This window comes from Dermacentor andersoni, unplaced genomic scaffold (genome assembly GCF_023375885.2).
Source record: "Dermacentor andersoni unplaced genomic scaffold, qqDerAnde1_hic_scaffold ctg00000039.1, whole genome shotgun sequence".
Taxonomy (NCBI): domain Eukaryota; kingdom Metazoa; phylum Arthropoda; class Arachnida; order Ixodida; family Ixodidae; genus Dermacentor; species Dermacentor andersoni.
Genome location: NW_027314752.1, coordinates 673,923 through 701,757, shown reverse-complemented (window position 1 = coordinate 701,757; position 27,835 = coordinate 673,923). Strand labels below are relative to the sequence as shown.

At 46.1% G+C, this 27,835-nt stretch overlaps 1 protein-coding gene across 1 annotated transcript; it reads right to left on the bottom strand.

Moving 5' to 3' along the window:
• Positions 1-958: 958 nt before the first annotated feature.
• LOC126526455 (uncharacterized) lies at positions 959-26,588 on the bottom strand. The gene is made up of 8 exons (XM_050174369.3): positions 26,227-26,588; positions 18,374-18,617; positions 15,344-15,576; positions 13,099-13,218; positions 5,878-6,099; positions 3,054-3,233; positions 2,655-2,756; positions 959-1,130 (listed from the first exon to the last, which is right to left on the bottom strand). Exons 1-8 carry the CDS (start codon positions 26,401-26,403, stop codon positions 987-989), a joined length of 1,422 nt encoding a protein of 473 aa, XP_050030326.1. The 5' UTR covers positions 26,404-26,588; the 3' UTR covers positions 959-986.
• Positions 26,589-27,835: the final 1,247 nt, after the last annotated feature.

Here is a 27,835-nt window from a genome sequence, read left to right as displayed (position 1 = left end):
AAAAAAGAACAAAAGAACTTTGATAGCACTGAAGTTTAAAGACCTGTAATTTAGCAATAGATACAAAATTGCGATTCTGCAATGTACCTGTATTGTATTCCTGCACTGTATTCATGTGCACTGGGGCCACCGCATATATTCCACTAGTGCAAATATTCTGTCTTCGTTATTACAAATTTAAATACTGCAACCTCTACATAACTGTTCGCTACACAAGAGTTACATCATTCATACTACATCTGTTCTGTGTAAATCACGAATGCCTCGCATTACTAGACGTCAACTACAGTTGAGCCTGTCAAATTTTTGTCCTCACTTTCCGGAAGAACGAACAACAGTACTCCTTGATGAAGCTCTTTGATCCCAACTTGGGTATGTGTCCTTTTTCATAATAATCATCATAACATACAGAACATATCACTGCACCCATCACAAGATAGATTGCTAATCGCGTTTATGTCGCCAATCATCTCTAAAGGATTGCTGTGCCACAAAACTATTTCTTTTCTGACACTTTAACTTCCTTTTATCCTACTCTCCACACCAGCTTACTTGCCTCCTCTCCCAATAACGAAGGGTCAGCAGGGCGTACATAAATACGCTGCCAAGGAAAACAGTTGCTGCCTTGACAAAGAGAAAGCCCCTTGACAAAATGATGGCTTCAGCGACACTCCTTGTGCCATCACTGTTATTGAAAGAAGGAACCGAACACGTACGGTGGTGAACGTGTCCAGTTTCTACTTCATTTATCCACGTCCGATAGGCACCACGTTTACTACTCGAATGAACCACCAACAAGCACGAAAAATAGCAACAGTACAAATGAGAAGCGCAAGCTCGGCTATCACTGTGTCAGCTCGTTCGCATTGCACAGTTTCTCTTGCAAGTCTTCCAACTCTACGTTCCTCGCAGGAGCTGCAAAAGGAGGCAGGTAAAAAAGAGTGACCAGCACACTGGCTCTGTACAAATTGTGATCCTTTAATGCGTCACACGGTGAATTCAGCGGCGACTAGGTAATCCTGATTCATGACGCCTTCTTCCGTCTCCCCTTCTTCCTCTTGTGGCTCCTCGGTGCCCTCGACCTCGGCAGGTTGTTGCACCCCCATGCTGCCCTCTTCCATGCTCACCTCCTGCATTCAAGTAGACCGAGGCTTTGCTTGGTACAGGTGTCAAGCACACTGGACACACGGCATGAAAAGCAAATATGGGGTAAAGAAGCATTGTGAATTTTACCACGAACGAATCGCATACAAAGATTAGCTTGCACATTATTTGTTTTACATCCCCTCGTACCTGGAGTTTTTGTGCTTTACTTATAGTTGTTCTAATCAACACGAACAAAAATATTAAGCCGAGTTAAGGCTAAACCCCATGAGCACGATTCTGTGCACGACAGCGACGAGCGACGGGTTGTCGCGCGGTCTTGTCGCGCGATCGCTCGGTTCTGCAAATCTAGAATTCGTCGCCCGGAAGTGGTATGAGCGACTAGCCAATAGCGCGAAGCCGGAACTGGATGTACATAACTAAATCACTTCCGATTCTCGCACGGAACGAGCAAACGATTGAATTTTTATACGTGCAAGGATAAGAACCTACTGCAAGACTTTCAGAAATATTTTATGCTACTTTTTTACAGTAAAACACATCAACTTAAGTTACTAAAGCATGCGTCACGCTAGTTTCGGCGCCTATATTGCTGCCCTCGTACCGGCAGCACTGGGGCGACGTCGCTCGCATGGGGTATGACTTGTAGGCGACGAGCGAACGCGACAGCCATCGCGTTGCTTGTTGCTGTCGCGCGCAAGATCGCTTGCATGGGGTTTATACTTTAGAGTGCAGGAATAGGCTTCTATTATAGCAAGTTCGTCATTCGTAGTGAGAACAGAGCCCTTGTACGCGAGAGGACGCTGCTTTGTCAAGCCACCATCCTTCTCGGCTCACCCTCCTGCGCTTTCGCTCGCACCTACAGCATACGGGGTGCGGCTGCAATCTTGTCGCACTTGCACTTTATATGGAACCTCACGGTGAAGACGACAGCAGAAATTTACCTGGAGTGTCCATATAATTGCTGTTGCAATAAAACTGTCATCGACCCAAGTGTAGCACGAAACTACAAAGGAAACCCATATGGGTTTCTCAGAAGTTAAGCTACATGTTAAGAAAAAGAAAATTTGTTCTGTTTGGATCGTACCCAGAAAAAATGCTTTTTCAGAGTGGTTGCTCTACCATCTCAGCTAGCCAGGCGGCTGGGCAGATTGAAAAGCAAATCAGTCGACAGGCCAGAGCAAGGGGACACAGAATGTGGCAAATCAGTTCTGTGGAAGTCTTGCCAGCAAGGTGGAGGGAAACTTACGAAAGGGAAGACTGTCATCCACCCGACTGTAGAATGTAGGGTTTGAGGGCTTTCTCTCTGTGAAACCAATATGGGTGTTCCTCGTAGTTTCGTGATACAATTGGATGAATGACAATAAGCAATACTTCCAGTACTTCGCAGAACTGATCTTCCACATTCTTTACACACCAAGGAATGCCTTGGTTGTGTTACAGGGCATCGCAAGAATAACAGCTGAGAGGCTCTTGAAAGCAGTTTCCAAGACTCGTACAAGAGCGTGCATCATGCAAGAACGTTTTCAGCAAGGCAAACAGTTTCGCACCATCATTGTCTCATCAGCGTTTTCCGGCAAGGACTCGTCTTCCGGCCCGCAGTAGTCATGCTCCAACTGCACCTGGCATGAAGCATTTTCAGCCAGTAGGGCCTGTAGAAAAGAGAGAGTAAAAAAAACATGTTTGGCTAATACGTATTGCTACATCCAAGTTCAAATGTGAATTTCAACTGTGTAAATCCTTCCCTAATAAAATAACAGCCAGAAACTAAGTGAACACATCGACAGCATTCCAATACATCACGTGGACACGGAATCGCCTGGCAATGTGCAAAGGCTGGAGGGGTTTCCTGAACCCAATGCTAGGTAGTTTGAGAACCCCCTCTACAATTAAAGAAAAAGAAAAGAAAAACCATGAAAAAGGCACGCGAGTGAGCAGGGCAGGCCCACCTGTGCCAAGTTTGTGCGTGCGAAGAGGCCACCCTCGTCGTCCAGTTCCTCGTCTCCCGGCACGCACCAGGAGAAGTCGCCTGCTGGCTCCATGCCCAGTGGCGGCTCGTCCTGCAGGTCGTACCAGATGTCGCCTTCGTCGACGCACAGATTGTGGATCATGGCACAGATGGCCACCACCTGCGTTTGGAGGAGGACAACAAGCGGACAGAGACTTAGTTATATAGTACCCGCAAACGCCTGAAGTCGTTCACCGAGAAAAGGAGTTTAACAGCATGGTCACCACCTCATGGTGACAACACTTATGATGATGTGACAATGACGAAGATAGTGGCACGGCAAACATGCCGTTGCTCAGCCTCCTCAAGGCATGTACTCAGAAGAATAACAAATCAGTTCTGTCTTGCTTTCCATTACCACTAGAACAAATATATGGACACTTCAAGGAAATTTTTCCCATCGCTGTGAGGTTCCATATATATTTACATATATGTATGCTATATGCCATGCCATGCTATATGACATGCGATATATGCGGGTTATATTGCCACACCATTCTATCACTAAACTTGCTCACACCAGATGTTACATTTTTTACAAAGTTGTTCCTCAGAATTTTGAGAATGGCAGCCCACAAACAAATGTCACGAAACAAAACACCGACAGCACATGCCTTTCATCTTAAATCTTCTCAGACTTAAATATTAAAAGTGCAAAAAAATAACAGAGCTCAAATCCGAAAATGATGTAATTATATTCGCAGCTGTGCACTACCCCTGGGATTGGCACAGGAAAGAGGTTTGAAGCATGCCCGATTCGGAAAAGTGGTCGTAATGTCGTTAAGGAAGATGTTTGCTTTAATTAATAAACATAAATAAAATTATCTGATGGCAGGATTCAAGCAGAGGACCCCTAGCCCAACAACTCATTTTACTTAGCTTACATTTACTTCAATTCATGCCCCCACTACAGCTACGAGTCTTACACTTCATGCGATATTATAACATGCCGCTATTGCATTCATTGCTAGGCCCTTATGGTGAAACCATGATTTTTCTGGATGGTCGTGTACCTGTCGGCCTAGCCCACGACACGTCCCAAGGGCTGTAAGGCCTTGTTTTGATCCTTATGACGTGGTGACCCGGACGTCATCCAAAGATGCAACGCCTTCGGCCAACCGGGTCTGTCTGCCACCGAGGGAGAGAAAGGAGCCGCTACAATGGGTTTAATTTTTTTACAGCACTAATTTATACTTTAAATTTACAGCACTAAATTACGTTAAGAAACAAGACAAGAATGGAAACAGAGGGGCTCTACTTTTTTAATTATGACCGCATAAAGCTAACAGACAATGAAACCACGGAAAGCATGGGGGACATTAGCTGTAGTTTAAATGTAGAAAATAACGAAGAAAAGGGAAATTAAAATGGACGAAACGATAACTTGTCGCCAGTGGGAGCTGAAACCCACAAACTCTGCATAACCTGTGCATTGCACTACCAATTGTGCTACAGTGACGGCTATCAATCTGTACACTAACTTGGGTGTTTATGTTTGCTATGTCTAGCCCTAGGAGTGTGAGCCAGAGCCACTCAGAGCCATGGTGGGTGGATTAAGAAACTATGCCGCACCATAGAGCTTCCTACTAAAATTAGCATGGGGAAATCTGGCCCATAGTTGTTCAGCCATCGAGTGGGAATGATGGATTTTCCAACAATTTGCCATGGCTTCGTTGAAAAAGCGAACTACAGGTTCTGTTTTGTTGTTCCTTGTGGTTCAGCTGTGTTGCGTGCTAGACACAAAACACTTTGTAAGAACAGTGCATTGTTTTAAGTTGGCAAATACTTCATTAGTCACACACAATTTGCATGAATAAGTCTTAATATTGTGCAAGTATGCACACCGCTAGATCTGAACGGCTTTCAGGCAGTGACACTTACCGTAGGTGACTATGGCAGATATTTTTAAAGAATTAATTTTATTTGTAACGTGCTGAAAACAATACAATGCTTGAAATAAGAAGGTAAATGATGCAAATCAATGCTGTACAGCAAACTTGAGATGACAATTACTGTATTTGCATGAATTTCAATGGGAAGTTCTTTTGAATTTCCAGCCTCGGGACCCGCCCTTCATTATATTCAGGGTCATAACATGTATGATCAGAATATGCAGATCTTATTTATCTCTTTTGGAGAGACCAAATGTCCCCCCTTGCATTATATTTGTGGTCGCAAGATCTGATCAGCTCCGATCCAGTGCTACGGCACGGCAGAATGCCTTGGTTTTGGCGCGAAGGGGATGAAAGGCGACCTTTGATTGTCAATAACTCTACTTTGGCTGAACGAACTGAAATACTTTATTGCTGCAAGTGTTTTTGAAATGGTGCATTTTAATGTCAAATGCATTTTTTTACTTCTATAAAAAACTAGTTTGGACCCTCTAAATAACTTCTTGCAAGCAAGCCAGCACGTTCGGACGCTTCACACGTTCCGATTTGGGACTCTCGACAGGGTGGAACCACAGCAATTAAGTAGCAATCATGTGTGCTCGCAGAGTCCAATTGCCTCGTGCATTTAGAGAAAGTATGGATTGCTTTGAAAATTCAGGTCAACGAAGGAAGACAGAATGCAGTAAATAAATCCAGAAGAATGTCTGAAGCCAAAAGCACAAAGATCGGACAAACCCACATACTGACCCCCATTCGCATGGTGGCTGAAATGATGCCACCACCACAGTTCCCTCTAGTAATTTTGTAGGAAAGACTGCCCCTTCAAACCTGTGGTGCCCACACACCCGCCCCCCACTACAGGTTTCTGCGTACCTTTGCTGTCCGCTGTCTGACCGTTTGCAGGCGCCTCTCGAACACCAGCCTCCATCGGCCTGTTATCTGGGTCAGTGCGTCGTGCAACACCGTCAGTGCTCGGTTGCAGATGGCGTTGAAGCTGGCTTCGGCTTCGTCTTGGAGTGGCTTGCGGAAGGGCGGCAGCACCGTCAAGGGTTCCATAAGGCACGGGTAGCCTTCTCCCGCAATTAGAAAGTATCCCTGAATAGCGCATGAGAGAAACCCAAAATGCTTTGAAACTTCACATAATTTGATACAGTTAGACCTCAATGTAACAAACTTCAATATAACAAAATGATCCATATAGCAAACTATCTAACTTTATATAAATTTTTGTTCACAGAAAACCATGTATTTAGAAACCTATATATATATAACGAAATTCCACGGATGCAGGTGGTCAAGTGGTTGAAATACAAGCGGCTGCTTGCGGATGAACCTCTCAAATGGCACCTGGGCTGACCGTTGAAGTGGAGCAGCACCACATTCTGCATAAAGTACAAGTGCAATAACATCCTATTGCATCCTGCACGCTGTATGCTTTGGTTGTGAGTGGAAGTATGCGAGCATAAACTGAAAAGAATGGTGGTTTGATGAGTCTTTGAGGCTAGTTGAGTGTTTTCTCACACAAGAAGGGCAAGGGAGCAGGTCGACTTGCGTATCTTTTCCTAGCGTGGTCATGGCTGTCAGTGCAGCTCAGAGCATGTGCAGCCTGCAAGCCCACTGCCAATTTTACAGACTTTGTTATATCGAGGTTTAACTGTATTTCCTTTGGGATCCATGGCATCAACTACCATACAAGATTTCAAGCTGTGCTGCTGCTACCATGGTTGCCCAAGAGCATTTCAAAAAACTCCTCAGGTAACATGGCTAATAACAAAGCCATGTACTGTACAGCCAAGCCCTGCTACAAGAAAATTCACAGGACTTTTTTCGGAAGCCTGATATTTAGGACTTGCTCAATTATGTAAAGTTCCCCATGGCACCCATATTTTTGAACGATCCAGCCCCCAAAAATGCAAGTTTGTTTTGGAAACAAACGAGCAGTAAGCATAAATCCTTTGTGTGTTTTAGGAATAAAAACACAGGTCGCTGCATTTGACATGCAATAGAGCAAGTGATAACAGAGCGCTAAAGCAAGCAGGAACTGAGCCCATAGGCATTGCATAAATGTTCACAGTTATTATCGTCAACACATAGAGTGGAATCTCAATGATACGATCTGGGGAAAAAAAATTTAGATACAACATACTAACCTGGAAAATGCACAATCTAAAGTCAACAAGAAAATTGGCCGACTTAACTGTAGTTGACATCTATGCAATGCAAAGTGTTGAGCAAATCGTTGCAGCACGAGACGCCAACATGTGTTGTCATTTTTGTGGCTTCGGAAACCTTACGTTTGAGCTTCTAGAATTCAGCTGAATCAGTAGCCTCTTCGGGCGGGGCATTTTGGTGGGAAGTTTTGAAGTGCCTACTCGGCAAGAATTGTCACACGAGCTGCCGATGTGTCCAAAGCAGGTTAGGCCTGAGCGGCCCGGGAGGCGCTTTGTCATTTTCCTATAGCATAGTGTTTAAGATGGGGATGGTTTGCGGCATGAGACACAGACGCATGCTGTTCTGATGGGGCAAAGCAGCTCGGGAGGCGTATTATTGTTTTTCTATTGCACAGTGCTTTAAGACGCTGATCGGAAATCTAAAAATCATCAATAACGCCAGGAGTGACTATGTCAACATTACGCTTTCCTCGCTATTGTCTACTGACCCATCCAAGTTTTGGAAAAGCGTTAAACCAATGAAGGACACTGTAATAACACTTACTGATTCCGATGGGCGTGCACTGCGCAACGAAGAATGCTGTTCCATTCTTAACGACGTTTTTTCGCAATGTTTTTCCGATTCACGAGCAATCTCAGTGCCGCAGCTATGCAACAGCAGGTTTCTTCCAATGGATTTTCTTGTGATTGAATTTGAAGGAGTCATTAACTTAATCCGGAATCTTACGCTATCGTCTGCCTGCGGAACTGATGAGATAAATGCGAAATTTCTGAAAAACACTGAAGTGTACTCTTCCATAATATTGTCACACATTTTCATGCAGTCTCTACAGTGCTCTACTTTGCCGACTGATTGGAAGGTGGGGAAGGTGATTCCCGTCTTTAAATCCGGTAACCAACACTCTGCCTTAAACTACCGACCAATTTCTTTAACAAGTATACCCTGTAAAATGCTTGAGCATGTAATCTATTCTAACCTTATAACATTTCTTGAAACCAACTGATTCTTCAGCAGGTTCCAACACGGCTTTCGTAAGCACCACTCGTGCGAAACTCAGCTTCTGTCTTTTACGCATGATGTCATCTTAGCACTAGATAATAGAATTCCGGTTGATTGTATGTTTCTAGACTTCGCAAAAGCTTTTGATAAAGTTTCGCACCAATTATTACTACTGAAGCTCAGCACGCTGAACATCGACCCCAATATTCTCAAATGGATAGAATGCTTTCTGACTAACCGCACGCAGTACGTAACCGCTAATGATTGTTCCTCAAATTCCAGCGCAGTTAAATCTGGCGTTCCGCAAGGCTCAGTTTTAGCTCCTTTGCTCTTTTTAATATATATCAATGACCTTCCGCGTAACATCATGTCATCCATAAAACTCTTTGCAGACGACTGTGTCATGTACCGTAGAATAACTAACGAAAATGACAACTACCTTCTTCAAGCTGATCTTAATCGCGTCTCTGACTGGTGTAATACTTGGCTAATGACCCTTAACGTAAATAAATGTAAAAGTATGGCAATCTCGCGTTCTAACACTTCTGAACCTTTTACGTACACCTTGAACGGAGCTAAATTAGAGCAGGTTAGTACTTACAAATATCTTGGTGTTTACATATTGAACGATTTATCATGGCACTCTCACATTAACTACATTACTAACAATGCTTGTTGTACGCTTGGTTACCTTCGCCGAAACTTTCGCCAAGCACCAGCACACCTTAAACTACAGCTATATCAAACATTAATCCGTCCAAAGCTCGAGTACGCTTCAGCCGTCTGGGATCCAGCTTAATCAACGCTAATTGACACGTTAGAATCGGTCCAGAACCGTTCAGCCCGATTAATACTTAATAATTTTGCTCGTACTGCCAGTGTCACCTTGATGAAATCCACTCTTAACCTTCCAGACCTGGTGATGAGAAGAACGATTTCACGCCTCTTGCTTTTTCATAAAATTTTCTTTCATAATCAAGTACTTCGACAAAACCTCATCTCAGAACCTCCTTACTTTTCATCACGTGTTGACCATCCAAATAAAGTAGCCGTCCCTTTGTGCCGCACTAATCTCTCCTTACATTCTTTTCTTCCGAAGACAAGTAGAGAGTGGTATCACCTTCCCCCCTCCATCGCTGTCACTGAGGACCAAGCGTTGTTCAAGTCTGCAGTTACTCAACACTTACTGGTGTAGCTGCAAACTGTAGTTTTTTTCCTGTAAATTCCTTTTATTGTTTTGTTTTGTATTTGCATTGTACCCACCACCTTTGTAACGCCCTCCGGGTCTTGAGGGTATACTAATAAATAAATAAATAAATAAATAAATAAATAAAGGAAGTCAAGCTGGTGGGCCATGCCAGAGCAAAACATGACGCTCACTTTGCAACGCCTGCTGCAGCGGCCGGCGACGTGTTTGGACTATCCCCTATTAAAAGCATGCAGTACGCTTCCAATAGAACTAGGTTACAAGTGCTGTGAAACAGATCTCTGCAGATGATTATCATAATAAGGTTGGCAGCAATATCTGTGAATGTAATGCATGAGGACCCGCGAGCAGATCTGCTGGTACTATGGAAGGGGAAACTGAGTGTGTGCCGAAATTTTCACGGGACACGGGCAGGTGAATACTGCGGGGAAGCTGCTGCGGCGAGCACCTTGTGGGCCTTGTGCCTTTCTTTGTTCACATGGTGTCTAGTAGCTGAAGAATGTATCATACAATCAAACTTTGGCGATTTACTAAGTGTTGGTGCCCAAAAATGATGTTTTTTGAGAAAGCATTAACCAGTAAAAAAGAAGCATAACTGTATTGGGTGATGTTTTCTGCTCTCACTCAAGAACGTTGGCACCGGGAAATCAAAAGAAACAGGATGCTATCCATGAGGTTCTACTGCACTCCATGACACCATAGCTAGCCTATTTAAGTTGGCACAAACAATAAAGGTTACTTTTGACTGATCATACATCTGGTTGTTCGTCTCTTCTTAGTGTAACTCGGCACTCGAGTTTTACGGCAGATGCCTGAGCTTTTGCTATTGGCTGCTTTGTCCAGATTCATCAAGGCTCGTTTTTCTTTCCAGGTGTTGGAACGTCTCTAGTTATTGTGGATGCCATAACCTGACAAGCATGAAGTGTCCTCAGCTGCGCTCTGCTCCACTTCATACAGTGAAACATTGTTGCTACAAACACCACATTAACAAACTTTTCAGATTAAGGAACTTTTCAGAAATCTATATACCTTAAACTATCAACGAGGTTCTACTACACTCCATGCCGTTATAGCTAGCCTATGTAATTTGCCACAAATGATAAATGTAACTTTTACTTTATTTTATGTGCAAAAAGTAATCTAGTTCGCTGAGAAAAAGTCAGTATGCTTTATTCGCTTCCAGTGTCCAGCCAGGAAATTCATTACGCTCATCTCTATTTTGTTGAGGTTGTCCATGTGTGAAAGATCAGTCCCTCGCGAGAACAAAGCCCCGGAGGGAGTGAATCACACGCAGGGCCTCCTCTGAGGACAACGTTGAGGCAGCCTGCACTACTGCGTCACCGCTGCCGTTGTCACCGTCGCTATCCGATGCAAGCACTTCGCGAAGATCGCCTCATCGGTTAGGAGCACTTCATTTACAAATCTATAGCAGTCCGCTTTCTTCTTCGATAGCGGTGCACTTTATTTGCTTGATCATGCATTGCTGACGATCAGTGGGTGGATCAGTCGTCTTCCATTTTGGTGGCAAGTCAAATGAGGCTGAGGAACCACATGACCAGGAATGACTTCGACGGACCCAACAAAGACTAGCACGAGTGACTTGGTTGGCAGAACTGTGCAGAATGAGGGGCGCTCCATTCATGTTCCAGAATATGTGGAAGGACAACAGGAGAGAGGTGCACAAGGCTGGCAATGTAGTGAAAGCTAGAAAAGAAACGCGTGGCAGCTCTTGGCTGTTTTTTTACTTTTTGCAGTTGCCCCTGGCTTTCTTTCACTCAACTGCTCTTTCGCTATGCATCGCACGCGCTGGCTTGGCACTTGGCAGTCTGCCAGCCTCGCCGGATCGGAGGAAAAGCGATGGAGTGCCCGTGCGTCGTTCGATATTGAGGGTGAGCTCCACCACTTGAAAAGCTGGCGGCACCGTTGGCGTGATGTGGTATGAGGAACCACATAGACACAGCTGCTTCAAAAGTGGCGAAGTGAGCTGAAAACGAAAGTTTAAAGTCCCACCTGCACTGCGGTTCTGATTAAGTGCAGAGGTTTCTGCGCTTCAAGTGTCTGCTTAACAACACTCGAAAGCACTATAATAGGTAGTGGCTGCCTTTCAAGGCCCCCAACACTGTAGGCTGCTGCTCGGTACTGCAACGCTGGACATACGGAACGAAACCCAGTGTCAGCCTTCGCATGTACCCACAGGTCAAGAAGCTGCGCAAAGTTTGGATTGCGAAGCTTATAACTGGCAAACAGCCATCGGCTACAACTCGAGTGTGTAGCAAGCACTTCCGCGAGGAAGATTTCTGCTACGACGTTGGGGCTGTGATGCTTGCGGTGAGTAGCAGAAAGTGTGCACTGAGACGCTCGCGCGTGCGCGCCGCTACGCTAATGTCATGAAGCATTTGTCTACGAACCTGTTGATGCTAGATACTGGCAAGTTCACTGGAATGGAAAGGGAACGGTAAGAAGCACATTAAAAAAAAGGCATGGCATATGCTCATGTTTGTGTTAGCACCAAACAATGGATGTATACTGGATTAAGAAAAAGAAAGTAGCGGGAAATTGCACACTGAGAACATAAAGTTTCCTACATTGTACTAGAGGTAACTGTGGCACTGCAGTCATTGACCCACCATGGGAATGATGGGAAGCACATGGATTTGCCTGATCTTTGTGCTTGTGGATTCAAATGTTCTTGCGGATTTTTATATTACACATTGTATGCCTTCATTGTCGTAAACTTCAGAGCAATCTATAGTCTTTGAAGTGCAGAAGACGCTGCGAACCTGCATAATCACTACTAATTGCAACGATTGAGCTTGTCGAGGTTACCAAATCGAAAGGCACGAAGCGTCTCAAGGCACTGGCATGCCTGTGATAAATTCATAAGGGCGTTTCACCGTGTATGCATCCGTGGTGTAATGGTTTCAATACCAGGCATCTGTGCTAGAGGTCCTGTGTTTGAATCATGCCGTCAAACAATTTTAATACTGTTTACTGCAGTGACGTTTTGGTGACGACTTGTGAACTGATTGGTGGGCTGGTTAAATTTATGGCTTTCAATGACAACCTTTCGGAATAACGAACAATTTACTGCGGTCCACTGAGGTTCGTTGTATCGAGATTTTACTGTAGGTGGCAGGCAATGCTATGAAGGCTAGAGCTACTGCTCATACCTTTCGCATCCACGACCAAAAGATAATACATCACGTATGATGCAATTATCACACGGAAGGTGTCGTAGATCTGAACTTATTAATCACCAAACGAGTGATGTGGCATGCTCATGCAACCTATAGCCACAGGGCAAGTGACCAAGTTATACTGCATTGTGTGCTGAAGGGCTCAAAAATGATTTGCGATTTTATGTAACCTTATGTCCACATGCTGTAGTTGCAATATACAAAGTAGTTATTCTATGGAAAGTATGGCAGGTCAAAAACAACTGCGCTGCAAACTGTGCAGAGTGAGAAGGCTATGATTGCACTACTTCCACAGCTTCCATGGCGCTGCCTGTGTATGAATTAGAATATACTGGTGGGTTTGCGTTGGAGTAGTGAACAGCGCTGATGTTGAGAACAGCGCATCTGTCCAGTTCTAATCACTTGTGCCATCCCCTATGCTGTTTGCCACGTTTAGCATAATGCGCTTTTTGGGATCGTGTCAAGCCGCACACGTATGCACTTGGTGTGCACTGCCGTCTGCACATATCAGCCACTCACCTGCGGCGGGTAGCTGGCTTTCTCATAAAGTGGACTGGCCCGGAAGACGTCGGCTGGCTCCATGCTTGCAGGGTATCCCACGGAGAAGTCGAGGAAGTGGCCACGGGAATCACACAGGGCCTGGGACAAGGGGCTGGTCAGACAACAATGGACGGTGCTCTCTCTAAATCAGCTCGCGGACAACAGTGGCAGAAGAGCATGCCGGGCAGGCTGAAATGGTAGAGTTTTAGCGCGGCGTTACCACCTTACTTTTAGCAATACCGGCTGCTATGGCGGTGCATGCGTGGAGTTTACAGAGTTATGGCAGATGGAACTGAGGCGTGAAAGTGTGTCGATTTCCACTTACCAGATGGGACCACTGCATTGTTCAATGTTGAATGATGTGGTGCCATTTGTTAGGTGGAACTCAACATACTTTCCTGCCTTGCTGCCACCTCCCTAGGTTGAAACAAACATGCAGTCTCAATATTAATGACAAAACATCCGTTTTAGTTTGGCCTTGGCATGAGGTAAGACTAAGCAATGGCCAATTTTGCCACATATTTCTTGCTGTCACGAGTGAGATCAAGTAATCCGAGCACATTAGGATCGAATCTAAAAGCCTGGGCACTGCCATGTAGTTACACAACCACGGTAACTGGTTGGAGCCATCCTGGCAAATTGTGCATGCGCAGTCACGGCAGCCTTTAACGGTAAGACAGTGATGCTATGCTAAAGCACTCTGTTGTTGCACAGTTTAATGGATATATTACAAATTCTGGTTCAATAAAGTCTTCATACTCCCCTGTCTGTGTTGCATAGAGCTTAATGCATCAAAATTAGCACTCACAACAAAGTCCACAAGGGGAAAATTTTCACCTCATAGATATTATTACGATATCATGGAGCGATGCTCAAGAGACGAGCCGCCGCGAGAACGACGAAGAAGTTGCTCGGTGCCCTTGGCATGAGCGAGTGTCAGCCTGGCTGCCTGGCTCCAGTGTAAATAGCATGTAAATAGCATCTTTCGTCTGTGTCTTTCCACACATAAAATATTGTTACGTGCGGAAAGACACACGTAACGATATTTTCATGGAGCAAGGCTAAAACACAGCCACCTCTGTATGGGGGAAAAAAACAAACAAAAAAACTTCAAAGCGACTTTTACGACTCCTAATGCCATGGAAACAATGATGACAAAATAAAACATTTCAAGGAAAAAACACGCTTAACCCCACAAAGCTTTTGGTACTTATCACTTTTCATACCTACAAATTCAGATTTACATGTGGGAAACGTAAATGCTTCACTGACCATTGGCTTCATTTGGTTGTTACTGCGTTAGACAGACAAGAGATGGAACCTGAAGTGCTTTTTTATAGCAGTGGTGCTGTCTGTTTCATCTTCCAAAATGACTTTCATCACTATAGGCTGGACTTTCTAAATAGGACATGCTCAACTGTTTCTATAGCACCACGGTTGTCGCAACAAGAATTCTTAGAGTGTTGAAGGCAGCACAAATAAATGTTGGTAAATGCAGCGTTAAGGTTAACACGATGATACAGGGTTTCTATACTCCATTGTATACGTAGCAAGCAACACTATGAACACTAGGAAGACTTCTCTTACAACCTGCATTTGCGGCTAAATAAAGATAGCTTGTCACAGATGAAAGAAAGGTATAATAATGCATCAGGTAATTTGATGTAACATTAAGCCTTAAGTGTTTATGTCGCAAGATATTATATAATATTACATTGTGAGTAGTCTTAGATCTGAATCTTTTTGCCACCAAACTAGCGAAGTGGCGCATTTGTGTGACCAGCGGCCACAGCGCATGGCTTGTGGCCAAACCATAGCACGTCACATAGAAAGTACGATGGTTCAAAGGTAATACATACACAATTTGACATAGCCTCACGCGTAAACGCATTTTGACATAAACTCACGTGCAAAAGTTGTAACACATGAAGTAGCTATCTCATAGGAAGCACTGCATATCAAAAACAACTGCAATGAAGTTGTGACTTTTGCGGTGCGTAAACATAGAACATTGCATTAGATTACATGCTGCATCGTATGAAAGCAAACAAACTTGTAAGCATCACCGGTAGTTGTAGAGCCCTTACTTAACCATTTCACTTAAGGTTCGCTACACATAGATTCTGACATGTGTGTTGGATCAGCGTAACCCTTTTTTTGAGCTTGTACTTCTTGCATGCCATTTTCTCTGTTTTTGCTTCTCAGTTGTGGAATTTTCGCTCACCTGCACAAGAACGGAGGTCTCGCCAGACGCCGTCGTGATGCAGCAAGTGTCAACCACTCCCGCGGCAGCGCCAAAGCTTTCACTGGAGCACAGCTCTGAGAAACCTTCGGCCACAGCGTGCAACTTCGCCTCGGTCTGGGGTGGCTGGATCAGCATGCTGAGTTGGCCGGCGAAGTTGTTCACGTAACGGTACACCACGCCATGAATAGTCGAGCGTGGTATGCCAAAAGTGTCTGCGTGGAACCAGGACTGCGTTGTTGAATGCACGACCACTGAACAAATGGCGACAGCTCAAGATTCATAACCCCAATTACAGAAGATTACTCAAAATTACTTGAAACTATGAGGAACTTTTACCTAGGCGATTCCTATCTAAATGAACGTGAATGAGGAACTTGCTTTGCTTGGCACCCACTCGACCAATTTTGATCTAGATGTCCACATTTTAAAAAAAAGAAAAAGAAAGCTACATCCTTGAATGCTAAGAGAAATTCTTTTATTTAAGCCACCAGTTCTATGTTTACAGATACTGCCAAAGATCTAAAACTTAAGCATAAATTAGGCATTGAGTTCATCACTTCATTACTCAGCTATAAAAGACCACATAACAATTCCGCAAACTCCACAGATTAGAACATCTTAAGCAGACAAAGTTGATTTATTATACTCTGAATTGTACCGACTTCTGAACATCACTTTTGCAAAATCACATAAATACTATACCAGTTTCACATAAGCTGCACACTTACACATACCTAATACAGTCAAACCTCATTATAACAAAACTGGATATAACGAAATAATAGATTCAACGAAGTGAAATTTCCCTCGAAGTGCCTATAGACATTTATAGTGCGGCACATGAAATAATGCATATATAAAAGTAATACATGTAGCAAAGTAATTCTTGCTCACTCTTCAACTTCGTTATAATGAGGTCTTAATATATTTGTCTGCCTTTTATAATGGAAAAGAGAAAGTATTTGAAGTCACTGTGTAGCCTTCTGCAAGCAGCCTCAAGAGCTTTACCCCTTTAAACAGTAAACACACCGAAAAGTGTCATTGATCCTGTGTGCATTTCTTTTCCTTAATGTTTTGGGGCGCATTGTTGAGCCCATAGTACTCTTGGCAGAAAAGTACAAGGTGTTTCATGTTAGAAAATTACTGCTAAACCTTACATGCGTAGGGCGTTTTTCCAAAGAACAACACAGCTATTCTCTGTCTAAGTAAAAAAATTACCAGGATTAAATTAAAATACTATTTATTAGCGATATGCAACTGACCATTTAGGAGTTCTTTAAGTCTGGAAAATCAACGAAAAATCAATAATAGTAATTAGGATACTTATCGTTCCTCAGGCAAAACAGCCTCTACATCGCTGCCATTGTCCCTTAGAGACACCTCATAATCAACATCGGTTTTCTCCTAGAATTTTTACATCATTCAACATTCTTGAATTCTTGAACCAGAAGCGTGTATTGGCAGCCAGGAGGGTGTACTCAGGCACAGAGCCTAAAGGAGTACTGACATGATATTTTCAGCTCCTCATTCTTTGCATTAAATAAGGTGTGGGGCCTCTGAAGCCTGGACAAAATACTTGCAAGCCTGAGAGTACCCTAAATAAATGTAATGTAATATCTTTTCAGCAGCCCACTCCAGTTTCATTTCTATAGTATCGTGACATCATGAAGCAAAAGGTAATTGCATGGGAGCAGGACATTGCGACGGTGAGAGCAAATGCGGCAGCACAGCAGATGACAGGGTAAGTAAGAGTTGAAACCTTGCAATGTCCTGCGCTTATGTGACCACCTTCTGTGACACGTCACAACACTGTAGAGACGAAACCGAAACTGGCTGCAGAAAAGCTGTTATATGAAACTGATTAGGGCATTCTGAGGCTTGCAATATTTTTTCTGGGATTTAGAGCTATAGGACCTCCAGCTAGCACAAAATAAATAAATAAATAGAAGGAACAGTCGGACCTACCATGTCAGTATTCATTTAGGTGGAGTTCTAAACCCTAGATAGAGTACTGGCAAGCTTGAGAGAGCCATAAATTATTTACTACACATAATACTTATTTATAAAAACTGATTTAGGCTTTAGTATCCTGGTGGTGGATGCGTCATGATGTCATGACATGGTTCACTCTGTGCCGGCCAGAAGACATGCGTGCAGCACTGTGGTGATATTTTATGAGTGATGTCATCATACCTAGTTCTGTTGCAAGACGACGTCGCCAAATTTTGCTCTGTGTCGGGGCGCTAAATAACGAGGACAACACTAGGGCGGCACTTCAAGACGAACTTCAGCATCATATTTAATTATTTTGTAAGTGTTTCCCAATCTTTGTGTTCGACAAGTGTCATCCTTTTACAAGTGAGTCACGTGTGGTGGTGAGTTTTTACAACCTCAAGATAATGTGTGTGTATTTCTTTAACCGTTTAACTTGCAAAACATGTGGTGTAAAACAAGAAAAAATATTCCAAAAGTTTTTTTTTTAACTTCTCAGAGGGTTTGCACATAGTGCACTAATTAAACACAGTGAACCTCCACCACTTATGCAAGACCGTTTTTCAACCAGCAACTGGCGTATTTTATTCTCTAAGCATGAGCTGCGCCGAGCGAACAAGCCGACAACAACAGATGATGATGCGCACGTAGAGATGAGGAAGATGAAGCACATGAAGTGCTCACAATATGTGCTATTCCTTGTACAAAATGAAGACAATGAATAGCAAACTGTTTCTTGTATAAAGACAGTTTCTCTCACAGTACTCAAGCGTCTTCAATAATATTCTCTCAACGCACAACAGCAAAACAAACGCACGATACAAAGCAATATGCTCAAATGCCCAAACTTGGTAGTAGGCATTGGAACGAGCAGGCATGCGACTTGCTCAAGGCAATTGAAGCAATGGAAACTGCGGTGCAGACGAGTGCGACTCGTCATACTTGTCCACATCACATATTGATAGGGTGAGCACAGCTCGGGTTATGATGGGGGGTTAAGCAAAGGCAGCGACTGACTGGCAATGGCGCGGTACGACGTCCCCATGGCGAGCCAGTGAAGGAAGATGAGCAGCTCGAGCTCGCGTGCCCAGCCCGACACCCTGGGCCGCGTAAAGATGGATGAGATGCGCCGGAAGGTGCTGCGGCTGATCCGGAAGTGGCGCTCGAAGGCCAGCGTCTCGTCATGCAGGTAGTCGAGCAGTAGGGTGCGCACCGCAGGGCAGCAGTTGACGGGAACACGAGGAAGCGTGGTCGGTCTCTCCTGTGCAACACAAATGCGTCTAGATAAGCGGAGGGCAGATTTACAAAACTTGCCATGTGCCTGACTGTTTATGTAAGGGTTGTTCTGCTGTCAATGAGAAGGTGGCAAAAGTAACCAGGAAATGAGAAACAGTTCTGACGAACGGGTTCCTGGCATGCGCCGAAGCCTATTTGCTGTGACTCAGTGCACGCACATGTAATAAAAATGTATTGTCTGTTGGCCTCCTTTTCTGGAGGACAGGTGGCTGTTTCACAAATGTTGCACTTCCTAAAGTGTGCCAAATTCTCCCATGCTCAATTGATGCTGTAACTTTAATAAAATGCTGTACGGGGTGAGTTGGAATTAGGAATCCATGTTAGCTAACCAGCACGCATGAAAGCAGCACTCTTTTTGCATTTTTTTGTTTGTCTTCGCGCGAATGCGAATTTCTGTGCTGCTTAGCTAATAAAGCTGTTAAGACGGGATACCTGGTTAAACAAGTTATGATGCATGATGCAAGTTATGATGCTTTAAGTAACAGAAGCTAGGTTCATGCAATATGCCTAGATTTTTCAAAAGCCTTTGACAAGGTTCCGCACCCTGAATTAATACAAAAATGAGTGTACCTTGGCATAAACCATAACACTGTACAATGGAGGAGCGTATACCTGACTGGACGAACACAATGTGTGGAAGTAAATGGTTACCAATCTGATCAATTACAAGTTACTTCAGGAGTCCCGCAAGGCTCTCACAGGCCCAATACTATTTTTAATCTATATGAATGATATTACATGTAACAATGATCAACACAACGGTACAACCTTTTGCATATGACTGCTTAATTTATAAAGTTATAAACAATGCATATGACCAGAAAGCACTTAATGACACTGTTGCAGTCATCAGTGATTGGTACGCTACTTTGAAAATGGAAATAAATAAATCCAAAACTGTTGCTCTACGTGTGACAAATAAGAGTAAAGACATGCTCATTTACAATTATACAGTAGGCTCTACCCCTCTTTCTACAGTTGATGCAATAAAATAGAAGTAACTTTATCAAGCAATTTAAAATGGAAGATACATATTGAAAACACTTGTTCAGCAGTGGAAAAAATGTTGCTGTACCTACGACTGAAATTGAAGCTTGCTACCACCCCGGTGAAACTAACAGCGTACCTAAGGTATTACGGCCAACTTTGGAATATGTAAACATTACATGGGATCCTTCCGAAATTAGGCTCATCAAAATGCTAGAGAGAGTACAGAAGAGGGACGCTAGGTTCATTCTTTCAATATACTCCTCAAGAGATTCAGTAACAGAAATGTTACGTCTATTAGAACTTCCCACTTTAGCAGAACGTTGACAACTGGCTAGGCTAAAATTCTTCTACTTATTGTCAAAAGATAAGCTAAACATAGATATAACACAATACTTAACATAACACCGAGGAAGAATTCTCAAAGAAATAATTAAACATACGCATGAAGTACCTCAACAGCGTATCAATGTATATGCAAATTCATTTTTTCCCCAGAACAACTCGACAATGGAATTCATTGCCATGATCTCTGTTCCGAAGTAGGTCATCAGAAAATTTTCCGAAAGGGCTCAAGAAATTCTTTTCGTAGTCTGGTTTACAATGCCGATATAATTTTTCCATGTTCATGTTGTGTTAAGTAAAAAAATTGATGTACTAATTGCTTTGCAAAGCTGATATTATTTTTTCATGTTCACATTGTGCTAACTAAAAAATGTTGAGGTACTAAATGCTTTACAAAGCCGATATTATTTTTACATGTTCATGTTGTGTTAACTGAAATTTGATCGCGTTACTGCAGCAATTGCGTAAAATTGACGTACTAATTGCACCGATGCACCACTGCATTACTAAACCATACTTTTAAATAAAAGTTGAATTACGTACTTTATGTAATGTTGTACGGGTGATTTGCATTAATATTGCTACGGCACAATATGCGCGATCACGAAAGGCCAGCAGTGTGAAGACGACGACGATTAGAAGCTAGCGCGGGCTGTTGCCTCTTGGCCAAGCGCAGCGTATTTTCCTTGTAAATATATTTGTACATAGCTTTTCGTCTGCGTCTTCCTACGTAACATATCTGGTGGAGGTGGACGTTCCCTGTACCTCGTCACGGAGCTTCGCAGTGGACGGTACGTCGAGCCTTCCTTCATGGCTCCCGGCGACGACAACCCGACTCCGCCGGCTCCGACACCTGCTGCCACTTCGACGACCTACATCACTCTCCCCGCTCCCCGTGATCCTGGCGTATTCTCGGGCCAAGATGGGGAAGACGTCGATGACTGGATCAGCCTGTATGAACACGTCAGCCGCAATAACCGGTGGGACCCTACTATTATGCTCGCCAACGTAGTCTTTTACCTCGGTGGCACACCTCGAGTTTGGTATCGCACGCACGAAGATGAGCTCACCAGTTGGGATTCACTTAAGACACAGCTTCGAGACTTGTTCGGCAACCCCTACGGTCAACAACTTGCCGCGCAGAAGGCGCTTTCCGGCCGTGTGCAGACGTCAACAGAGCCCTATGTCACGTACATTCAGGACGTCTTGGCTCTGTGCCGCAAAGTTGACACCCACATGACTGAGTCAGACAAGGTTTCCCACATCCTCAAGGGCATTGCCGATGACGCCTTCAACTTGCTCGTTTGCAACAACGTAGCGACGGTGGATGCTGTTATAAGAGAGTGCCGCCGCCTGGAACTCGCCAAAAGCCGACGTATTGACCAGCAGTTTGCCCGTCTGCCCAACACCCCAGCGACATCTTCCTGTGCCGACGCTCCTCGTCCCAACAACACTGCCGATGTTACCAGGATCGTCCGGCGTGAGATCGAGGCCGCCTATCCGGCTGCCTTCGACTCCAGTCCCACCAACACATCTGCAGTCACGGTCTCACTGATCCAGGCAGTTGTCCGCCAGGAGTTTGAAAACATGGGTCTTCACACCATCTGCTCGGCCCATCGCCCTAATACCCGCCCGGCTTCTTCGATTTCGCCCCGTCCCGCATCTTCTTACCCACCACGTTTCCGCAACCCATCTGAATGGCGCACTGCTGACGACAAGCCTATTTGTTTCCACTGCCATCGAATCGGGCACATTTCTCGGCACTGTCGTAGTCGCTGGAGTTCCCCGAGCCGGCCTACTTATACTGCCTACTCTCGCCCCTCAGGTGGCCCTTCTCGTCCCTATGCCGCACGCTCCGATAATGCCGCCACTGATTCTCCTGCAACGAACCGCCCCTATTCTCGTTCGCCTTCGCCCCAACGACGACAATCTCGCTCTCCCCAGCCCCGTCGCTCCTATTCGCCGACTCCCTTCGGACGCCGCTCCCAGCCGGAAAACTAGACGATGCAGCGCCTCGAGGTGACGCTGCATTGCTCCCTACGCCGCCAAATCCTCTACTGACTTTGCCCACTCATCTGAACCTTCTTGACGTGCAAGTCGACGGTGTTTCTGTGTCTGCTCTCATAGACACTGGGGCGCATTTGTCCGTAATGAGCGCTGACCTTCGTAACCGGCTCAAGAAAATTATCACGCCCGCCACAACGCCTGTTGTCCGTGTCGCCGATGGCGGAACAGCCCCCGTAATTGGTATGTGTACCGCCCGCGTCTCCTTCGCCGATCGCTCAACAATCGTGCTATTCACAGTCATCGCCCACTGTCCCCACGACATCATCCTCGGCTTAGACTTCCTTTCCGCACATTCTGCTCTCATCGATTGTTCCGCCAGTACTCTCCGCCTTGACCTGCCTGTTCTGGATCCTGCTGAACCACACCCCAGTCGCCTCAGTTCCGCCGACTTCGTTCGCTTGCCACCTTCGGCACTGACCTACGTTGACCTAGTGTCATCCCCACCAGTCCCCGACGGTCACTACATCGCGGCTCCTATGCAAGACGTCCTCCTTACACATGGGATCACAGTACCCCATACAGTTTTATCTATTACGGCGAATTGCGTCTGCCTGCCAGTGGTCAACTTTGGCTTGACGACACAAGTGCTGCCACGTGGGATGTCTTTGGCCCAGCTTTGTTCATTCGAGGATCACTCAGTAGCATCCATTGCAGTAGACGACACTTCATCCGATACTCCTCTACCATCGCAGTCGGCAAATTGTACCATCGCTGACTTACGGAAAATGATTGCCCCCGACTTGCCCTCCGAGCACGCTCGTGAACTCTACCGCGTTCTGTTTTCCTACCACGATATTTTTGACTTTAACGATCGTCCTTTAGCCCAAACTACAGCTGTCAAACATCGCATTAATACCGGCGATGCCCCTCCTATTCATCGCCGCCCGTATCGAGTGTCACCAGCTGAGCGTCAAGTTATTCACGCAGAAGTTCGCAAAATGCTTGCCAAGAACATTATTGAACCATCATATAGTCCATGGGCGTCACCTGTAGTACTGGTCAAAAAGAAGGATGGCTCATGGCGCTTTTGCGTGGATTATCGGCACCTTAACAGGGTTACCAAAAAGGACGTGTATCCCCTACCTCGGATTGATGACGCCCTTGACTGCCTCCACGGTGCTCGCTATTTCTCTTCTATTGACCTTCGCTCCGGCTACTGGCAGATTGCCGTGGACGATCTCGACCGCGAGAAGACTGCTTTTGTCACACCCGACGGTCTTTATCAATTCAAAGTGATGCCGTTTGGTCTATGTAACGCCCCTGCCACTTTTGAACGCATGATGGACTCCCTTCTTCACGGTTTCAAATGGTCCACGTGCCTGTGCTACTTGGACGACGTTATCGTATTCTCCCCAACGTTCGCTACGCACCTCGAGCGCCTCTCAGCAGTCCTGGACGTTTTTCGGCGAGCCGGTCTGCAACTCAACGCATCGAAGTGCCAATTCGGCCGTCGCCAGATTACCGTCCTTGGACATCTCGTTGACGCGAACGGAGTGCAACCGGACCCAGGCAAGATCCATGCTGTTACGCACTTCCCTGTTCCGAAGTGTGTCAAGGATGTGCGCAGCTTCATCGGCCTTTGTTCGTACTTCCGCCGTTTCGTGAGAAATTTCGCCGCCATAGCACGACCACTAACCGACCTTTTGAAAAAAGACACTCCTTTCCAGTGGGGCGATAACGAGGCCTCTGCATTCTCTCATCTAATCGACATTCTCACAACGCCTCCCGTTTTGGCCCATTTCGATCCTTCTGCGCCTACCGAAGTCCGTACTGATGCCAGCGGTCACGGAATTGGAGCAGTACTGGCACAACGCCAGCGTGGCCACGACCGTGTTATCGCTTACGCCAGCAGGCTCCTCTCACCCGCGGAGCGCAACTATTCCATCACTGAGCGTGAGTGTCTGGCCCTAGTTTGGGCGGTTGCGAAATTCCGCCCATACTTATATGGCCGATCCTTTTCCGTTGTCACAGACCATCACGCGCTTTGCTGGTTATGCTCACTGAAAGATCCTACAGGAAGACTTGGTCGCTGGGCCTTACGCCTCCAAGAATATTCGTATACTGTCACCTATAAATCTGGCCGACTACACAAGGACGCTGACTGCCTGTCTCGCTACCCGGTCGACGAGCCTGACGACGCCGACAGTAGTAGCGCCAACGGCATTTTCTCTGTCTCTGCCTTCGGTAACATCGCCGATGAGCAGTACCGAGACCTACCGCTGCGAGCACTCATCGAGTGTCTGCGCTCTACACCTACCGACGCGTCCGTTCGCCGCTATGTTCTCCAGGGCGGCATTCTGTACCGAAGGAACTTCCTCCCTGACGGATCTGATCTTCTTCTTGTCGGGCCAAAACATCTACGACAGACTGTGCTCTTTGAGATGCATGACGCACCTACTGCAGGACATCTTGGCGTAACCCGCACGTACGACCACGTCCGCCGCCGCTTCTATTGGCCTGGTCTCGCTCGCTCTGTCCGACGCTATGTTGCTGCCTGTGATAACTGCCAGTGTCGAAAAACACCTCAGGTGCTACCTGCCGGTCATCTCCAGCCGATCACTGTCCCTGTGGAACCGTTCCTTCGTGTTGGATTAGACCTCCTCGGTCCCTTTCCCATGTCATCCTCTGGGAACAAATGGGTAGCCGTCGCAACTGATTACGCCACCCGATACGCTATCACGCGGACTCTCCCTACCAGTTGCGCCATTGACGTCGCAGGCTTTCTCGTGCATGACATTATCTTACTTCATGGCGCCCCGCGACAGCTGCTTACTGACCGTGGTCGAAACTTCCTCTCGAAAGTTATCGCTGACATTGTGCGTTCCTGCTCCATTCAACACAAACTGACTACTTCATACCATCCTCAAACCAATGGCCTGACAGAGCGGTTAAACCGTACTCTTACCGATATGCTGGCCAAGTACGTTTCCAAGGACCACCACGACTGGGACATTGCCCTTCCTTACGTAACATTTGCGTACAATTCTTCCCGGCACGACACCGCCGGATTTTCTCCCTTTTATCTACTGTACGGTCGCGAACCTACCTTGCCCCTAGACACGGCACTTCCTCCTGCTGCGGTCTCAACAAGCGAGTATGCGCGCGACGCCATCGCCCTCGCTGACCATGCACGCCAGCTTGCCCGTGCTCGACTGACGGCCTCACAGACCACTCAGCAGTGTCAGTACAACGCCCGCCATCGTGACGTACAGTTTTCACCTGGTGCGCTCGTGCTCCTGTGGTCGCCCTCTCGTCACGTCGGACTTTCAGAGAAGCTCCTTTCGCGATACACAGGGCCCTACCGCGTGCTGCGCCAGGTGACGCCTGTGACTTACGAAATTGCTCCTGTGGCCTCAACCTCGTCCTCTCCTGTGGCATCTAGTGATGTCGTACACGTCAGTAGGCTCAAGGCCTACTACACTGCTTCCGAGTCCGATCTTTAGTCGCTCCGGGACGGCGCTTTTGCAGCCGGGGGTAGTGCTACGGCACAATATGCGCGATCACGAAAGGCCAGCAGTGTGAAGACGACGACGATTAGAAGCTAGCGCGGGCTGTTGCCTCTTGGCCAAGCGCAGCGTATTTTCCTTGTAAATATATTTGTACATAGCTTTTCGTCTGCGTCTTCCTACGCAACAATATTTTTACTGTAACCCACCCCTGTAACGGCCTGAGGGCCAACAGTATGCTGAAATAAAGTCACAAGCGTTACACGACAGGAAAAAGAATAGGTGGACCGGACAAACGCTAGACTTCAACTGTCTTTTCGTAGTCCGACGGTCGTATCGTTAATTTCTAGCTCGTCTAGACCTGAAGCGCAGGTAACTCTGCTCCTGGAGACGTATTCGCGGACGGTCACTTTCGGAGATATTACTTTCAGTGCGCGTTGGTAGAGCAAGACCGGTTGAGCTGATTGGCTGGTTGCGCAGAACCGCTCGCGTCACGCGAAAGTGATCGCCCGAGAATACGTCCCGTGGACTGCTTTTTTGCACGCTCTGCATTACGCGCTTGACGACGAAAGTGCGGTAAATTTCCAGTTTCAAATCACTGCGTACACAACCACAGCTTCCACCATAAAACGTCGACGCTAACTGGACACCTTCCAGCGGATCAGGTAAGAAATGCCCGATCGCGAAAACGTAAACCGTTATGCGGAGGAGATTGAGAAAGTTTGTCACCCTTTTCTTTTGCCGAATCGCAGCCAGAATGTGGAGCAACTTCCGCTGCCGCTGCACCGCCTGCAGGAGAGTGTTCACTTTGCTCAAGTAGTCGTTCACCACGATGCTAAGCACGGCGACGACGGCTTTGAGCTTTTGCGGTTCGATCGCGGCAGCCGGCATCTCGGCGGTCGGCATCGTCGTCGCGTCTTGTGGCCCGCCGAACGACGTACGCGCGTTGTCGTCCGTCAGCAACGATCGCACAGTGCTTCGCCGTGACAGATGCAGTCGACAATCTTCACGGGACGCTGGCGGCAATGTATAACCGCGAAAACGCACGAGGCACACACGCGAACGTAAACGCCACGGCTTTTGCGAAGGCCGCCATGTAAACAATGCCGATGCCAATGGCGATGGTGGTTGGATGGATGGATGGCGGTTATACCCTTTGTAACGGGCGGCGGCTGGCGCCACCTAGCCTTTTGCTCCCCCTCCTATTTTAATATTATTCTTTTTTTTTCCTTTCTTTATCCTCTTTTCCTTAACCTAGTTTTCACTCCCCTCCTCCCCCCAAAATTACTATCTAAAACAGTATAGAAAACATTATGTCCCCGATTTATGTTATTATCTCTCCCTTGACTTCCTCTATACCGATCCTCTAGCCTCCCCGTCGTTACTGCCACTCTTTTCTCGTCTATTTGCCCTCGTTGCCCGGGAAAACCTAATGCTCCTTCCATATCTGTCACTGTTCCCTCAGCCAGAGTCGCGCGAAGGTCTGTGCATCTCAGCACTATATGCTCTGTGGTCTCCATTTCGGCTCCGCATGCTGTGCAACGAAGGTCCACGTCTTCAAATTTAGCCCTGTATGTTTTCGTTCTCAAAACCCCCGTCCTAGCTTCGAATAATAGTGAGCTGCCCCGCGAGTTATCAAATAAGAGCTCTCTCTTAATCTCCTGTTTTTGTGACCTATGGACGACCGCACGCCAAGTTTCATCCTAGACGCCAGCGCTCGTTTCTCCCCTGGCGGAACAATTTCATCTCCAACGGGTGTAGGTTTCCGCCGCCGCTTCCCTTAGCGGTCGCGCCCGCGTTCAGTTCGCGCTGCGCGCGAAACGTCTCTTGTTTGCGAGGGCGCCTCTTTGGATGACCGGAAATTATTATTGTGTTGTTAACTGTCACAACAGCAATGTAAACACGAAATGGTTGATGCCACCAGTGAAATTCTGCCGATTCACAAGAAAATGGTACGAAAAAAGCAGACGACACACATGGATTACTGCGGTGCGCCGAGCGAAGTAAACAACTGGCAAACGAAGCGAGCTCGTTCATTGATCACTCCTGAGTGTATTACAGTTTTTATATGTAACCCACATGAATTTAATAATTACTCGGTACATAATCCTTTTATTCATATAAAAGCTTTTGTTCGACGAGCGCTTGTCCTGTCTTCTTTCTCGTGTTTCGTTTATGTGTGCGCTGCCCAAGAATGGAAACCACTTCGGTTGTATGCGCTAGCAGTGGCCGAAGTTCACGCGTGCCGAGAAATTGAATATGTGCACGATGCATTGAACATGACCGGAGTTCATTCCCGCTTCACCACTGCACCGATCGATCGAGTTACTGGACGATA

What these genes read in the sequence shown, in the direction of transcription:
- LOC126526455 (XM_050174369.3), bottom strand. Translation starts at nt 26,403, where the DNA reads ATGCCGACCGCCGAGATGCCGGCTGCCGCGATCGAACCGCAAAAGCTC. An exon ending in CGATTCGGCAAAAGAAAAGG is followed by an intron (nt 18,618 to 26,226) that starts GTGACAAACTTT and finishes TGTGTTGCACAG; the next exon opens with GAGAGACCGACCACGCTTCC. An exon ending in TCAGACAGCGGACAGCAAAG is followed by an intron (nt 3,234 to 5,877) that starts GTACGCAGAAAC and finishes CTCCAAACGCAG; the next exon opens with GTGGTGGCCATCTGTGCCAT.